At 45.9% G+C, this 18,108-nt stretch overlaps 1 protein-coding gene across 3 annotated transcripts; it reads left to right on the top strand.

The window, feature by feature from the left end:
- The first annotated feature begins 2,705 nt into the window (after nt 1-2,705).
- LOC128597384 (sialic acid-binding Ig-like lectin 8) lies at nt 2,706-13,773 on the top strand. 3 transcript variants are annotated; one of them, XM_053607736.1, is made up of 9 exons: nt 2,706-2,821; nt 3,648-3,979; nt 4,087-5,100; nt 5,318-5,596; nt 5,802-5,849; nt 6,955-7,224; nt 7,795-7,891; nt 8,236-8,332; nt 12,030-13,773. In XM_053607736.1, the coding sequence occupies exons 3-9, from the start codon at nt 4,665-4,667 to the stop codon at nt 12,219-12,221; spliced, it is 1,419 nt and encodes a 472-aa protein (XP_053463711.1). In that variant the 5' UTR covers nt 2,706-2,821; nt 3,648-3,979; nt 4,087-4,664; the 3' UTR covers nt 12,222-13,773. The 3 variants fall into 3 exon arrangements, with proteins under 3 accessions (XP_053463711.1, XP_053463712.1, XP_053463710.1); XM_053607737.1 differs by lacking the exon at nt 2,706-2,821 and having other exon boundaries at nt 3,615-3,979; nt 12,106-13,773; XM_053607735.1 differs by lacking the exon at nt 2,706-2,821 and having other exon boundaries at nt 3,615-3,979.
- Nucleotides 13,774-18,108: the final 4,335 nt, after the last annotated feature.

Here is an 18,108-nt window from a genome sequence, read left to right as displayed (position 1 = left end):
TCTATTTTTTTAAATTTGCTGAGGTTAGATTTGTGGCCTAGGATGTGGTTGATTTTGGAGTATGTTCCATGGGCTGATAAGAAGAATGTGTATTCAGTTTTGTTGGGATGAAATGTTCTGTAGATGTCTGTTAAGTCCAGATGTTGAATGGTTGAGTTTAAATCTAAAATTTCTTTGCTTAGCTTCTTTTTGGAGTATCTATCCAGCACTGCTAAAGGGGTGTTAAAATCTCCAACTACTATGGAAGTGAAGAAAATTGAGTTGCTCATGTCTGTTAGAGTTTCTCTTATAAATTGAAGTGCATTGTGGTTGGGTGCATAAATACATATTTTTTTTTTGTAGAGACAGAGTCTCACTTTATGGCCCTCCGTAGAGTGCCATGGCCTCACACAGCTCACAGCAACCTCCAACTCCTGGGGCTTAAGCGATCCTCTTGCCTCAGCCTCCCGAGTAGCTGGGACTACAGGCGCCCGCCACAACGCCCGGCTATTTTTTGGTTGCAGTTTGGCCGGGGCCAGGTTTGAACCCGCCACCCTCGGTATATGGGGCCGGCGCCTTACTGACTGAGCCACAGGTGCCGCCCGGTGCATAAATGTTAATAATAGAGATCTCATCATATTGAGTATTACCTTTAGCAAATATGAAGTGTCCATCCTTATTCTTAATTATTTTGGTTGGTTTAAAGCCTATTGCATCTGCAAACAGGATTGCAACGCCTGCTTTTTTCTGCTTTCCATTTGCCTGGAATATAGATGACCATCCCTTCACCTTGAGTCTATATTTGTCTTTTAATGTAAGATGCGATTCTTGTAGGCAGAAGATATCTGGCTTGAGTTTTTGTATCCAGTCAGCCAACCTGTGCCTCTTTAGAGGACAGTTTAAACCATTCACATTAATTGAGAGTATTGATAAGCCTTTGGAGAGTCCAGTGGACATTTTTAATCCTTTTGCAACTGGAATTTGATCAAAATTTTCTGGGTGAGTTTACTTTTGTGGTGGAGGATTATGCTGGTCTTTATGGGGGATAGGTCTGAGGATATCCTGGAGAGCTGGTTTAGTTATCGCAAATTTCTTCAACATGTGAATGTCATTGAAGTATTTAATTTCTCCGTCATAAATGAAGCTCAGTTTAGCTGGGTACAGGATCCTGGGTTGAAAGTTATTTTGTTTTAGGAGATTAAAAGTCGATGACCATTCTCTTCTAGCTTGAAAGGTTTCAGCAGAGAGATCTGCAGTTATTCTGATATTCTTCCCCTTGTAGGTAATGTTTTCTTTCATCTGGCAGCTTTCAGAATTTTCTCCTTCATATTAACTTTAGTGAAATTGATTATGATGTGTCTGGGAGATGTCTTATTTGGGTTGAGTCATGCTGGAGTTCTGAAACTGTCTGCTATCTGAAATTCGGAATCTCTTGGCATGTCTGGAAAGTGCTCCTTCATAATCTCATGGAGAAGAGACTCTGTTCCTTGTGAAGCCACTTCATCACTTTCGGGGATCCCTATACGACGAATATTGGTTTTCTTCAAATTATCCAGAGCTCTCTGAGAGAGTGGTCTGTTTTTGCTCTACATTTCTCTTCTTCTTTGAGTGTTTGGGAGCATTCGAAAGCTTTGTCTTCAATGTCAGAAATCTTTTCTTCTGCTTGCTCCATTCTGTTACTGAGGGATTCTACTGTGTTTCTCAGATCTTTGAGGGATGCAACTTCTTGTCTCAATGTGTCGAAATCTTTGGTCATTTGGTCTTTGAATCCGTTGAATTCTTGAGATAACTTTTGGAATTCTAATTTGACCTTATTTGCTATCCAGATCCTGAATTCAATTTCTGACATCTCAGCTATTTGTTTGTGCATGGGGTCTTGTGCTGTTTCTGCCCCATTGATCCTTGGGGGAGTTGATCTACTCTGATTATTCATATTGCCAGAGTTTTTCTGTTGATTTCGCCTCATTATTGTTTTTCACCATTGCCTCTGGCCGTCCTCAGAGTTGGGGAGGTGTCTCTCCAAGATTAGACCCCAGCGGGATCACTCTATTGTGCTGGATCTTTGTAGGGAGTGACCCTGTGTAGTTCCTCTGGGGCTGCTGTAGCTAGGGAGTTCTGGTTGTGGAAGCAGCTCCAGTTTGTGACACACCCGGATCCAGCAACAGGTCTGGGGGTGGTGCGCACGGTTCTGGGAGTGCCAGGCACCCAGTGACTTTGGCCCAGAGAGCCCAAGGCTCCAGCAATCTCTGGCCAGGAGAGGAGCTCTGCACAGAGGCAGGGAGGGCTCCAAAGGTCACGCAGCTACCAGAGTCCCTGTCCAGATGAATGGGCTAGTGTGGAAGCTGGGAGGAGACAGAAGGGAGGATGCAGGGTTGTGTGGCTCCCGCAGTTCCTGGTTAGGGCATGTGGAGGCCCGGTGGGTGTGGGTCACTGGTTAGGGGTCACTGCACAGCTCTTATGGAGGTCTGGGCGGTGCCAAGCCCAGGAGTTTGAGGTTGCTATGAGCTGTGACGTCACGGCACTCCACCCAGGGCAACAGCCCAAGGCTCCAGTGTGCCAAAACCGTCTCACTCTGCCCCTAAGGATTAAGGCTATAAGGCAGGTCAGTCTCCGCCTTTAGGCTGCTCAATCAGTAGGGTACTTTGACCTGCCCAATCCTTGCTCTGAGACCCTGAGGGTGGAGCTTGCCGGGGCAGTTCTTTCACAATGGCTTCCTGTGCCCAGCTCAGTGGCTCAGTCTGGGGCCCCAGACAATGCCCAAAGTTCTCCACACTCCTGCTCAGGCTCTCTGCAAGGCAGTTCAACTGAGTGCCAAGTCCAAGAACACCGAAACAGTTCACAGGTAAGGCCTTTCCGGTTTGCAGTCTCACTGCTGCTTGTACTTACGGTTGCCGGCGTGATTAGGTTGATCAAACACACGCAACCACTTGCCAGTTTTGCACTGTTTTTGTCCTCCTCTTGGGGTCCAGACGTCCCTTGCTGGCTCCCTTTATCCTCAAAGGGATGATTATAGGCAGATCCCACCGGCCAGAGATGCCTGGAGACTTGTCTCCCCAGACTCGCTGTTCCCAGTTGCAGGGAAGCTGTTACTCGGCTGCCATCTTTAATCTCCGACCTCCTAGCTGTTTATTTATTCTTTTATTTTTAGTAGAGACAAGGTCTCCATCTTTCTCAGTCTGGTTTGGAACTCCTGAGCTCAAGGGATCCACCCGACTCGGCCTCCCAGAGTGCTAGGGTTACAGGCATGAGCCTCTGCATCCAGCCCTGTAATTTTCTATTATGCAAAATCTTCAGAAAAAGATATACAAAGTCATAGGTTCCAAGGCAGCATGCTGACATGATAAAAATAGACAGACAAGGAAGAAGACAAGAGGCAATACAATGAAGCCAGGGCTGCTGCAGAAGGGCGTGAGAGGTTGTCAATAGGACAGGGGAACACCGGGGGGGCCTGGGGTGCTGCTGGTGATGCTCTACTGCTCAGAAGGTGCTCATTTCATGAATCACCAAGTTGTTCTTTTGTGGACACTTTTCTCTGAAGGTTTTATGTTTCCCTGAAAGAATGTTTCAAGAAAAACTGACCCAGGTCAAAGGAGGCTCCACCTCCCAGGGTCCCCCGATGTCCTCTAGCCCCAGACACACAATTGAAAATCATCCTGTGTTGAATTCAGGTGCCTGTTTCGTGATCCCAACCTGCCTGAGTGTGGACAGCCCCAAGGCTGGTTTCCTGGCTCCGAGACTCCGGTTTACCTGGGCTCCTGGGAGCAGACCTGCAGCAGTTAAGCCCTGGAGACCTGGGGACTTACCATGCTCTGGAGGAAGGAGGCCACAGGAAATAATGATGGTGACAGAATCTGACCTGATGCCCAGATGCCTCTAGGAAAGGAGAAGTTTCTATTCTTTTCGAAATCTGCCCTTCACCTCTGCCAAACCTTCCTCCTACCAAACCGTACTGCACCATAACCCTGGGACCTCAGTCTCCCAGGCTACCTCTGTGTCCTTGGTGTGTATTAAGTCATAGACTCCTCACCTGCACGGCCCAGGGCCATGCACTCGGTCCTTCTGACACCCTCCCTCCCCCGTCCCCTACCTTATCTGTGCATCCCCCAGGAATCTCCTGTCATAGGGAGCTTAGGCATCACCAGGCTTACTGTCTCCCCAGTGGACGGTGAGTTCACAAAGACAGGATCTGGGCCTGTGTGCTGACTTGGAGGTGCAGAAAGGGGACGCCCACCTCATGGTTGCTGAGGGGGAAGGAGAGGCTGCTGGTCACCCCCCTGGGCTTCCCCCATCACCTTGTCCCTGAGCCTCAATCCTGACCTCCACAGTGGGCCACGGCCCCAGACTCAGGGATCCGGCCAGAGGACACCCATTTTTACCTTGCAGAAAATGTCACCCAAGGGTGTTGACAGAGAAGCAGGAGATGGGGTCGGCGCTGCATAGGGTGGGAACCTGGGTGAGCCTCTCTCCCTCTCTGGCCACAGGGTCCCCAGGGTGGACATGGACATGGGTGGTAGCAGTTGATCTTCAGTGCTGCCTTGGCCCTGGCATTGTCTGGGTACAAAGTTCCTCCTCTGAAGAGGGTCACAGTTCTGACCTCACCCTCCACTTCCTGTGTGGCCTTCTCTGAGTTCTGCAGCTCTCAGTTCCTGACCGAAGAACCCTGAGGAGCAAACCTCCACCCGGACATGCTGCTGCCGCTGCTGCCACTGCTGCTGGCCCTGCTCTGGGGGAGGGTGGAGGGGTTTGGAGACTCCAGGAAAGATTATTCACTGCAAGTGCAGAGGGAGGTGACAGTGCAGGAGGGCCTGTGTGTCCATGTGCCCTGCTCCTTCTCCTACCGCTGGAGTGGCTGGGAATACTCTGACTCTGTTTATGGCTACTGGTTCTGGGAAGGGGCCGATGTATACCTGCAAGGTCCAGTGGCCACGAACCACCCAACTCGACCTGTGCAGAAGGAGACCCAGGGCAGATTCCACCTCCTTGGTGATCCCACGACCAACAACTGCTCCCTGAGCATCAGAGATGCCAGAAGGGAGGACAGCAGGTCATACTTTTTTCGGGTGGAGAGAGGAACTCTAAAATACAGCTACAGATCTCTCAAGCTCTCAGTGCATGTGACGGGTAAGGCCTGGGCTCCAGGGGTGCCCACAGGGAGGTGGTGGGGCCCACAGGGGAGGTGGTGAGGCCGCAGGGCAGGGCTGGGCTTAGTACCTGTCATGGGAGGGGTTGGGGTGAAGCCTGTTGGGTCAGGGGAGGAGCTGGACCAGGGCCGAGCTCCTCTCAGGGCTGCACCGGGGACCCTCCATCCTGATGCTGCATGTTCCCCTCTCCTCCCCAGCCCTGACCCACATGCCCAACGTCTTCATCCCGGGAACCTTGGAGTGCGGCCTCCCCAGCAACCTGACCTGCTCAGTGCCCTGGGCCTGTGAACAAGGAACACCCCCCACGATCACCTGGGAAGGGCCCTCGGTGTCCACCCGAGGCCCCACTGCTGGTCGCTCTTCTGTGCTCACTCTCATCCCACAGGCCCTGCACCATGGCACCAACCTCACCTGTCAGGTGACCTTGCCTGGGGCTGGTGTGACCACAAAGAAGACTGTTCTTCTCAATGTGTCCTGTGAGAGCTGGGCTGGAACATCCAGGGCTTTGCTGGAGGTTCCCAAGGGCAGTGGGATGGGCTCAGGGTTGCATGTGGGGTCTGGGTGGGGAGGGTCTGGAGAAGGCCGGCTTGATCATCCCCACCATGTGGCTCCTGGGGACAGACCCCAGCATCCACTCAGCCCTCAGCAGTGACTCTGGGCTTCCATGTCTTTCTGCCCCAGACTCTCCTCAGAACTTGACGGTGACTGTCCTCCATGGAAACAGCACAGGTAGGACAGGCCCGCCCTGGGCTGTGGGAGCAGGGTCTCTTCTGTCTTGGACTCACCCTGCTCACCTGAGACCCCCTTGTTGGTGACCCCAGGCCCCTTCTCACCCGTAGACCTTCTGACCCCACCTCCCCTCAGACTCCTCCATGATCTCCCTGGCCCACAGCAAGGACAGGACAACATTGACAGGCAGAGCTGGCTTCAAGGCCTTTTCTCACCCATTTCCTGAACACTCTTTCAGCCTCATCTTTTTATTTTCCACCATAGTTTTATGTACTTCTAGATGGGTGCTAAGGTCACATGGGGAAAAATTCAAAACACACACAGAGTCTGTCCTCAGGTCCCACCTCCTCCCCAGAACCCACCGGTTTTCCCACAGGCTGTCCTGAGCCTTGGTCTATTCACCTGAAGGCAATCAGAGGTGGTTTGACACCAGTAGCACAGAGTGTCCTCATTCTCCTCCAGGACTGGGTAGTATTTCTTTGTCTGATTTTGTGACCTCTTCTAATGGAAAGCCATGGTCTTGACTTTACCATACCACAGACATGCTGCAACAAATAATCTTGTATCTACTGTCACGGGGAATAACTAAGCTTGTGGTATAAATTCTTACAGCAACATTTAGCTGATCATATATTCTAATTTGAGAGATATGGCCAAATTGTCCTCATTTAAGGGTTTATGGCTTGGCACCTATAGCTCAAGTGGCTAGTGTGCCAGACACACACACCAGAGCTGGCGGGTTTGAATCCGGCCCAGGCCTGCCAACCAATGACAACTACAACCAAAAAATAGCTGGGTGTTGTGGTGAACGCCTGTAGTCCCAGCTATTTGGGAGGCTGAGGCAAGAGAATCACTTAAGTTTAAGAGTTGGAGGTTGCTGTGAGTTGTGACACCACAGCACTTTACCCAGAGCGACAGCTTGAGACTCTGTCTCAAAAAAAAAACAAAAAAAACTTAAGGGTTTACATTCCCAAGAGTGAGCAGTAGAGTGTGTGTTTTCCTCCATTCAGTATCCCTGTGTGTGTTCCCTTCACCCATCTCCTTCTGTGTCCTTCCACTGTCTTCAGATCTCTTTGTCACTCTGATTCTGTTTCTTTCTCTCCAGCACCCGTGACCATGAGGAACGGCTCATCTCTGCCAGTCCTGGAGGGCCAGCCTCTGCGCCTGGCCTGTGCTGCTGACAGCAACCCCCCTGCCAGGCTGAGCTGGACCTGGAGGAGTCTGACTCTGTGCCCCTCACAGTCTTTGAGTCCTGGGGTGCTGGAGCTGCCTGAAGTGCACTTCAGGAATGAGGAAGAATTCACCTGCCGAGCGCAGAACCCTATGGGCTTGCAGCACATCTCCCTGAGCCTCATCCTGAAGACTGAGCCCACACGTGAGTGGAGGAGGAGCTAGGGAATGAGATCACACCTGTCCCACCCTGACTGTGCACCCAGCAGGCCCTAACTACAAAGGGAAGCTCAGCTGCAAGGTTTGAAACTTACCTGGACCCTCGCTGTCCTCTTCCTGCACAGCAGGAGTGTGGGGTGAGATGAGGGGAGGTGGTGGACCTTGATGGGGTAGGGCTGGGACCTGAACAGGGGTCCGGAAATAGTTTGGGGAGAAAAAGTCCTTGCTCTGCAGGGCTGAGACTAGTGTGAGACACGCGAGGGACTCACCTTGGGTACAAAATTGAAAACAGAAAAACAAGTCAGCAATTAAGGGAAGTAATATGGCAATGTGACAATCTTTTTAAAGTAATATAATTGAATGCAAACTAATTACACTTAAAACAAAATAAGGAATTTTTACATAAAGATAGGTGGCACCTAGCACTTCCCAGCTTCATTTGTCTCAAGAATAGTCCCTCCTCCCCTGTCAACCATGTTCTTTATATCTGGGGACTGGGAGGGGAAGAGAAGAGTTCTCAGAGGTGATTCACAAAATGACTCCCACCCATCTGCAGAGAAAGCACAGCCTGTGTCAGAAGTGATGCTGGCGGGGGTCTGGGGAGCCGGAGTCACAGCCCTGCTCTTCCTGTCCTTCTGCATCATCTTCATTGTGTAAGCATTGACCTTGGGGAGGGCAGGTCGGGAACTGTGTCCCTGAAGCCAGACTTGGAGGCACCTGGATGGGTCATGAGCTTGAAGCAAGGGTAGCAAGGAGGTCATGTATGCATGGGAGAATTCCATGGGGGCCTATGTTTGGGGCGGGGGGCTCCTAGTTTACAGCAAACCTGGGGCCTCACAGTCCAGGAGGGAGGTGACTGTGTTCTGTATTGGGGTCTCTGGGACAAGACAGCCCCTCTCCCACCACGGTCACCCTCTAACCCCTCATTAGGAAATGGACTTGGGTGGGGCTGCTCACTGATGCCCCTAGACTGAAAGGCTCTCTGGTCTCCTGTCAGGGTGAGGTCCTGCAGCAGGAAGGCAGCAAGGCCAGCAGAGGGCGCTGGGGAGAAACGCGCTGAGGATGCAGACGCTGTCAGGGGCTCAGGCTCGCAGGTGAGTGACATGGGAGTCTCTATATCCAGCATCCAGCCTGGACACTGCCCACCGGATGGCCTCCGAGATTGCTCAGCTAGACACGGCCAAAGTTGCTTTTTCATCTCTTCCTCCTCCTCCCTAAAATCCGGCCTCCCCTGCGGGAATCTCCCACGCTGTTGACACATGAAAGTCTGCCCCTGCTCCACAGCCAGGCACAGAGGAAAAGTTACCTCCTCTCTGTCCTTTCTTTCTTCTCCTACGACCCCAAATTCACCATGTCTTTCCTGCCCCACCCCCCACCCAGAACAGCGGTCATTGGTCCCCACCCTTTATCCTGAGCCCTCTCATTGCTGAGGCCTCAGGTTCCCTTCTTGGACCCCCTCACCTCCCGGCCTCTCACCTCCTCTTCTCAAAGTCATCACTGCCCAGGGCCTCTGCATTTGAGCAGCTTTTCCCTGACTCCCCCCACCACCCTCCATACTGTCGAGAGCAGAGGCCAAGAAATATTTTCTCCAAGGGCCAGATGGTAAATACTTTTTGGCTTTGTGGGCTGTGTGGTCTCTGCTGCAAATTCTCAGTCCTGTTTGCCACTGTAGGATGAAAGCAGCCACAGAGCAGGCAGCAATGAATGAAGACGACCGTGTTCCAATAAAACTTTACTTACAATGCAGGCAGTTGGTGGCATTTCACCCAAGGGCTGTAGCTTGCCAACCCCTGATCTAGAGTAAAAACCTCAAACACCTCAGCCTATAGCCCTGCACATTCTGGCCTCTTAAGCACCTCCCTCTCCAGTAGGACAGAAATTAGGATGACTTGAGTGAGGCACTTCCTCTGAATGCAAAATTTAAGGGCATGCCAAACACTCAGCAATTAAGACGATTGAAGTTTTTAGGCACTATGTTTTTAAAACATCAAAATTAATTTTAAAATTCAATACTGAACAAAGTATCAAAATTTTAAATAATGCTGTAGTTACTTAAACCATAGTTAGTTAAAAATTGTTCAAGTTCATTACTTAGTTAAGAGACTAAGTCAGTTGTCAAGGAGGGACGCATTCTCAACTGAAAACTAGAGGAACAAAGAAGATTTTGAAAATATTGTGTCTGCTTTGCTTCCAGAAGAGGCAGGACAGGAAACTTTTAGACAAATTATGGTTTCAGTATACATACCATCTTCAAACTTAAAATCATGTTTTAATACACATTATTTTTCAGTTTCTCAACATTATTTCAATTATTAACATTGTGGGGAAAATTGACCATAAAAATACATGAAACGTAAATAGAGGCATAATTTTTTTTTTCTTTTGTCCCAGACTTCAAGAGAGTCAACAGAACACTTTTACTAACGCAGGGTTTATTTAAATTTTTCTTTGACACTGATTTTTTTGAATTAATTTTGATTTTAAAAACACCGCAGGAGGGCGGTGCCTGTGGCTCAAGGAGTAGGGTGCCGGCCCCATGTGCTGTGAGTGGAGGGTTCAAGCCCAACCCGGCCAAAACTGCATAAAAACAAAAGCAAACAAACAAAAAACATTACAGGAAACCATTATTTATCTCAGCTGCTGATATTTTTGGCGCTGTTTTAATTTTGTGCTCTGGCAAGTGCCACACTTGCTGGACCCTCATCCCATCCCTGCCCTCCAGCCTCTCCTGCCTCTGGATCTGTGCTCCATCTGGACTTTCCACTGTTATCACCCACAAGGAAGTTATTTGTGCCTCTGAATCTTTGCATGGGCTGTTCCTCTCTCCTCAATGCTCTTCCCTCTCCACTTCCATATCTTCCTTCCTGTTTACCTTTTATGCTCCAGTGTCACTGTGCCATTTATTGATTGTGTATACAATGTAAGTAGAGGCCTGTGGAAGGTTTTGGGCAACAAAGTAATATATGTCCTTTCATTTATTGATTTTCTCAGAAAAATTATTAAGCACCTACTAAGAGACTAGCAGTGTTGGCTCTTGGGACCCACCTATGAAAAATATTTTCAAAATCTTCGACTTAGTGAAGTTTTAATCTAGACAGAAAGATATTAACAAAACCAGTCAACCAACCAAACAACTAATAAAACGAGAAATAAACATGGTATAAAAGATAGATTCTTGGGGGGAATGCAGGGTATAGAAAAATAGGTACTGCTAAGAGATGCTTTGTGAGTTATTTTTGTTATTTATTAATACCTATTTCGCTATCATGGTAAAAAAAAAAGTAAAATAGAATTTGCCATCTTAATCTGCTTATGTGTACAGTCGTGCCACAGATCTCTAGAACATTTTCCTTATGCAATAGTGAAACTCTATAACCATTGAAAAGTACCCCTTTCCTGCCCTCTTGTCCACCAGGACTAATTCTACCTTCTGTTTCTATGAGTTCGACTACTCCAGACATCTCATACAAGTGGAGTCATGCAGAGTTTGTTATCTTGTGACTGGGTTATTCACTTAACAGCTGTCCTTAATGTATGTCCCGTGATTTAAAAAGAGGGATTAATACACTCTTGTGCATAGACGTGTCTCATTTTCCTTATCGGTGTATCTGCGGATGGGCCTTTGCACGGCTTCCACCTCCTGGCTGTGGTGAGTAATGCTGCAGTGAAGGAGCAGGCAAATATCTCATCAAGATCATGTTTTCAATCCTTTGGGGTATATGCCCCCAAGCAGGATGCCGTGCTAATGCTATTTGAGATGGTTTGACAGCTTCCATAGGGCTTTCTGTAGTGGTTGCCTCACTTTCCATTCCCCTCACGGCACACAGGGGTTCCCATTTCCTCACATTCTCACACTCGTTATTTTCTGGCCATTCTAATGGACGTGAGGTGACATCTCATTATGGTTTTGACATTTCTCTAATAATCAGTGATCTGAGCATCTTTTCATATGCTCACAGGCCATTTGTTCTCTTCTTTGGTGAAAAGTCTCTTAGAGTTCTTTGCCTGTTTGCTAACTGGATTAACTCATTTTCATTGTTGAGGTATATGAGCTCTTTATGTGTTTTGGATATTAACCTCTTATGAGATGTATGGTTTGGAAATTTTTCTCCCCATTCATGATTGACGTGTGGTTTCTGTGAGTGATTTTGTATTTGGTTGTGTGACTGAAGAGTCCCTAGGCAGAGGGAAGAGCAGGGGCCCTGCTCAGATGCAGGAGGCTGATGGGGGTAGGGGAGCCGCAGGAGGCCATGGGTAGGAAGTGAGTGTGGAGAAGCCCAGCCTGTGCATGTGCCATGTCAGGCCGCTGTGAATAGTCATCTATTGCCACTTCCCTCATTTACACGGTGAGCTGCAAGAGGACAGGACCCTTTTCTACCCTGTCCTCCCCAGCACCTCCAGCACCCAGCTTAGGGCCTCACACACTGGGGGCCTCTGTGAAACACCAACCTGTGGGGTCAGAGAGAACTGCATGGATTGGACACTGGTGCAACAGGGAGTTGGGCAGGCTGCTTCTTGCTTCAGCCTCAGTTTTCATATCCATAAAATGGAGGCAATATTAATATCTCCCTCATGGGGTTGTTGCGAGAAGTTAATGAAATTGGTAAACCCCAAATAAGGTGCTTGTTAAGTATTAAATGTTCATGGAAAGTGAGGACGAAGGAGAGCCCAACAGAAATTCATGAAAAACAAACAGATGAAGGAAGTCACAGGCTTCCTCTCAGCACTCTCTCTGCTTATCCTGTCCCCGGGTTGCTCTGACTCCCTCTCGCGCTCTCTCTCTCTACTCAGGGCCCCATGATTGGCTCCCAGATAGATGACAGCTCCCCAGACCAGCCTCCCCCAGCCGTGGCCTCCTCTTCCTCAGGGCAGGGACAAGAGCTCCTTTATGCGTCTCTCAGCTTCCATAAGATGAAATCTCAGGACCTGGAGAAATATGAGGCCACTGGCAGTGAGTACGCGGAGATCAAGATCCACAAGTGAGAAAGCTGGGCGACCTGGCCGGGGTTGAGGGTTACCTGCCCTTCAAGCAAAGGACATGGCAGAGGCTGAGTCCTGCAAAATCCAAGCCCTCTAGAGCCCCCTGCTGGGCAAAAGAAGCCCAGAGCTGAGTTCTCCTGGAGTAACTGGGACTCTACCTGCTGTCTAATAGCTCCCCTTCCCGGAACTCCACCCCCACACGCTGGTGCCCACTATTCTACTCTTTACTTCTGGTCATTTGGTTTGTTTAGATTCCACATATAAGTGAGATCATGTGGTATTTGTCTCTCTGTGCCTCGCTTATTTTGCGTGACATAATGTCCTCTAGATTTATCCATGTTTTTGCCAATGACAGAATAACATATTGTGGTACTTCACGATAGATGAAAGAGAGGATTTTAAATGTTATCACCAAGAAGAAATGATAAATATTTGATGGATATGCTTAACACTGATGGGATCATTCCACATGTATGGAAACCTCACCTGGGCTGTCCAAGGCCACTCAGGACTCAGGGCAGGGCTGGAATTCAAACTGCACTTGATTCTGAGGTCTCTTATCTCCTCCAATATTGAGTCAAGTAGCCAGCAGGCTGGGTATCCCTTGGCAAATAATGCTCTTTTGGAGGCTTTGATATTTACCACAGAGAGGGTAGTAAATGTCCAGAGTCTCAGGGATAAGACAAATGCTGTTGAGGAGATGAAGGCTGGGGACCCCTGCCCAACCTTTTGGGCAGGTCTTTATTTATTTTTTTTCTCCCAATTTTGAAATAGTGTTTTAATTTTTTTAATTTTTAATTTAATTTTTATTAATATTAAATCATAGCTGTGTACATAAATGCGATCATGGGGCACACACTGGTTTTATAAACAGTTTGACACATTTTCATCACACTGGTTAACATAGCATTCCTTGTAAGATGCACCGTAGGTGTAATCCCACCAATCACCCTCCCTCTGCCCATCCTCCCCCCTCCCTCTCCTCCCTCTACCCCTTCCCCATATTCTTAGATTATAACTGGGTTATAGCTTTCATATGAAAGCCATAAATTGGTTTCATAGTGTTGGGCCCTGCAATGTGCCTGAGGCCTAGTGCAACTTCCCGAGCTTGACTAGAAGTAGATCCATCGAGCTACTTCCGCATAGCAATGACTCAGCAAGACCTGGCCTGAAACTGCCTCTACCTAGATACAGCCAATGTGGTACCATGCCATTGGCCCAACCCTGTTATGCCACCCATCACACCATTTCACGTACCTCATCCCCCGCTTCCTTTCCCCGCCCCTTCCCCACGCTCTATATAAGTGGCTGCTTGACGCAATAAAGTTGAGATCCTGCTTCAACAGCCTCCCCTCTCCGTGTGGTTTTCTTCGAGCTGCCGACACTCGCCATCCCGCTCAGCCCCTGGGTTGAGGTCAGGCTGGCCCCAATCTTCCCTCAACTGCGACTGCCGGAGGACCCGGCATCATAGTAGGGCTGAGTACATTGGATACTTTTTCTTCCATTCTTGAGATACTTTACTAAGAAGACTATGTTCCAGCTCCATCCATGAAAGAGATAAAGTCTCCATCTTTCTTTAAGGCTGCATAATATTCCATGGTGTACATGGAATTTACAGTGTACAGTTGTACACTGTACATGGTGTACAGTTTATTAATCTATTCATGGATAGGCACTTGGGCTTTTTCCAAGTGCCCATCGATAATTTTCCATAGCAATTATGAATTGGGCTGCAATAAACATTCTGGTACAAATATCTTTGTTATAATGTGATTTTTTGTCATCTGGGTATATACCTAGTAGAGGAATTATAGGACTGAATGGCAGATCTATTTTTAGATTTCTAAGTGTTCTCCAAACATCTTTCCAAAAGGAATGTATTAATTTGCATTCCCACAAGCAGTGTAGAAGTGTTCCCTTTTCTCCACATCCACGCCAACATCTCTGGTCTTGGGATTTTGTGATATGGGCTAATCTTACTGGAGTTAGATGGTATCTCAAAGAGTTTTGATTTGCCTTTCTCTGATGATTAAAGATGATGAGCATTTTTTCATATGTCTGTAGGCTGTGTGTCTGTATCCTTCAGAGAAGTTTTTCTTCAAGTCCCTTGCCCAGCCTGCGATGGGATCACTTGTTCTTTTCTTGCTTATATGTTTGAGTTCTCTGTGGATTCTGGTAATTAGACCTTTGTCGGAGACATAACCTGCAAATATCTTCTCCCATTCTGAGGGCTGTCTGCTTGATTTACTTACTGTGTTCTTGGCTGTGCAGATGCTTTTTAGTTTGATCAGGTTCCAGTAGTGTATTTTTGAAGCTACTTCAATTGCCCAGGGGGTCCTCCTCATAAAATACTCACCCAGACCAATTTCTTCAAGGGTTTTCCCTGCACACTCTTCTAGTATTTTTATAGTTTCATGTCTTAAGTTTAAATCTTTTATCCAGTGAGAGTTTATCTTAGTTAATGGTGAAAGGTGTGGGTCCAGTTTCAGCCTTCTACAGGTTGCCAGCCAGTTCACCCAGCACCATTTGTTAAATAGGGAATCTTTTCCCCACTGAATGTTTTTAATTGGCTTGTCAAAGATCAAATAATGGTAAGTAGCTGGATTCATCTCTTGGTTCTCTATTCTGTTCCAGACATCTACCTCTCTGTTTTTGTGCCAGTACCATGCAGTTTTGATCACTATCGATTTGTAGTATAGTCTGAGGTCTTGTAGCGTGATTCCTCCTGCTTTGTTTTTATTTCTGAGTAATGTCTTGGCTATTCAAGGTTTTTTCTGATTCCATATAAAACAAAGTATTATTTTTCAAGATCTTTAAAGTATGACAGTGGAGCTTTAATAGGAATTGCATTAAAATTGTATATTGCTTTGGGTAGTATGGACATTTTAACAATGTCGATTCTTCCCAGCCATAAGCATGGTATGTTTTTTCATTTGTTAACGTTTTCAGCTATTTCTTTTCTAGGGTTTTATAGTTCTCTTTATGGAGATTTTTCACGTCTTTTGTTAGATAAATGCCCAAATAATTCATCTGCTTTGGCACTACTGTGAACGGAATAGAGTCCTTAACTGTTTTTTCAGCTTGATTATTGTTGGTATGTATAAAGGCTACCGATTTATGAATGTTGATTTTGTAACCTGAGATGCTGCTGTATTCCTTGATCACTTCTAAGAGTTTTGTAGTAGAATCCCTGGTGTTTTCCAGATATACAATCATGTCATCTGCAAAGAGCAAAAGTTTGATCTATTCTGACCATATATGGATACACTTGATCGCCTTTTCTTCCCTAATTGCAATGGCTGAAACTTCCATTACAATGTTGAAGAGCAGTGGAGACAATGGGCAGCCTTGTCTGGTTCCTGATCTGAGTGGAAATGATTTCAGTTTAACTCCATTCAATACAATATTGGCTGTGGGTTTGCTGTAGTTGGCCTCTATCAGTTAAAGAAATGTCCCTTCTACACCAATTTTCTTGAGTGTTCTGATCATGAAAGGATGCTGGATATTATCAAAAGCTTTTTTGACATCAATTGAGAGAATCATATTGTCTTTGTTTTTTAATTTGTTTATGTGCTGAATTATAGATTTATGTATATTAAACCAGCCTTGAGACCCTGGGATAAAACCGACTTGGTCATGGTGTATAATTTGTTTGATATGTTGCTGGATTCTATTTGTTAGGATCTTGTTGAATATTTTTGCATCTATATTCATTAGTGATATTGGTCTATAATTTTCCTTTCTTGTTGGGTCTTTTCCTGGTTTGGGGATCAGGGTGATGTTTGCTTCACAGAACGTGTTGGGTAGTCTTCCTTCTTTTTCTACATTTTGGAACAGGTTGAGTAATATTGGTACTATTTCCTCTTTAAAGGTTTGGTAGAATTCTGACGTGAAGCCATCTGGTCCCAGGATTTTCTTTTTGGGGAGATCTCGTATGGTTGATGCTATTTCAGAACTTGATATTGGCCTGTTCAACATTTCCACTTGATTCTGGTTAAGACTTGGAAGGTGACATGCTTCCAGGTATTGGTCAATTTCCTTAAGATTTTCATATTTATGAGAATAAAGTTTCTTGTAATATTCATTGAGGATTTTTTGAATTTCTGAGGAGTCTGTTGTTATTTCATCTTTGTCATTTCTGATTGATGAAATTAGAGATTTTACTCTTTTTTTCCTGGTTAGGTTAGCCAAAGGTTTATCTATTTTATTTACCTTTTCAAAAAACCAACTTTTTGATTCATCGATCTGTTGTATAATTCTTTTTTTTTTCAATTTCATTTAATTCTGCTCTAATTTTAGTTATTTCTTTTCTTCTACTAGGTTTGGGTTTGGAATGTTCTTCCTTTTCCAGTTGCTTGAGATGTCCCATTAAGTTAACTTCCTCTCTTTCTGTTCTCTTGAAGAAGGCTTGCAGCGCTATAAATTTCCCTCTCAGAACTGCCTTTGCGGTATCCCAGAGGTTCTGATAATTTGTGTCTTCATTGTCATTTTGTTCCAAAAATTTGGCGATTTCCTTCTTGATCTCATCTCTGACCCTGCTATCATTCACCATAAGGTTATTTAACTTCCATGTTTTTGTATGAGCATGCAGATTCCTGTTGTTACTGAGTTGAACTTTTATTCCATGGTGGTCCAGAGGATGCAAGGAATAATTTCTATTCCTTTAAATTCACTGAGGTTAGACTTGTGACCTAAGATGTGATCGATTTTGGAGTATTATCCATGGGCTGATGAGAAGTATGTGTATTCAGTTTTGTTGGGATGAAATGTTCTGTAGATGTCTGCTAAATCCAAATGTTGGTTGGTTAGGTTTAAATCTAAAATTTCTTTGCTCAGCTTCTTATTGGAGGATCTATCCAACACTGCCAAAGGAGTGTTGAAATCTCCGACGATTATGGAGCTGGAGGAAATAAAGTTGCTCATGTCTGTTAGAGTTTCTCTTATAAATTGAGGCACATTCTGGTTGGGTGCATAAATATTCATAATTGAAATCTCATCATATTGCATATTACCCTTAACAAATATGAAGTGACCATTCTTATCCTTCTTTACTTTTGTTGGTTTAAAGCCTATCGTGTCTGCAAATAGAATTGCAGCACCTGCTTTTTTTCTGATTACCATTTGCCTGAAATATGGATGACCATCCTTTCACCCTGAGTCTATATTTATCTTTTAAGGTAAGATGTGACTCTTGTATGCAGTAAATATCTGGCCTGAGTTTTTGTAACCAGTCAGCTAACCTGTGCCTCTTTAGTGGACAGTTTAAGCCTTTCACATTAATGGAGAATATTGATAAGTCTGGTAAAATTTTGGGTATCGAGTTTTTTGAAAGTCCAGTGGCCATTTTTAATCCTTTCACCATTGTGGAAGTTGGAGTTTGATCAAAAGTTTCTGGGTGAGTTTACTTTTGTGGTAGAGGATTGTGCTGGTAATTATGGAGGATAGGTCTGAGAATATCCTGAAGAGCTGGTTTGGTTATGGCAAATTTCTTCAACATATGAATGTCATTAAAGTATTTAATTTCTCCATCATAAATGAAACTCAGTTTAGCTGGATATAGGATCTGGGGTTGAAAGTTATTTTGTTTTAGGAGATTAAAAGTCGATGACCACCCTCTCCTGGCTTGAAAAGTTTCAGCAGAGAGATCTGCAGTCATTCTAATATTCTTCCCTTTGTAAGTAATGGATTTCTTGCGCCTGGCTACTTTCAGAATTTTCTCCTTCATATTGACACTAGTGAAGTTAATTATGATATGCCTGGGGGATGTCTTATTCGGATTGAGTCATGCTGGGGTTCTGAAACTGTGTGCTATCTGAATTTCAGAATCTCTTGGCATGTCTGGAAATCTCTTTCATAATTTCATGGAGAAGGGCCTGTGTGCCTTGTGAGG

Source organism: Nycticebus coucang, chromosome 10 (assembly GCF_027406575.1).
Source record: "Nycticebus coucang isolate mNycCou1 chromosome 10, mNycCou1.pri, whole genome shotgun sequence".
Classification (NCBI taxonomy): Eukaryota; Metazoa; Chordata; class Mammalia; order Primates; family Lorisidae; genus Nycticebus; species Nycticebus coucang.
This window is presented reverse-complemented; position numbering and strand designations above follow the sequence as displayed.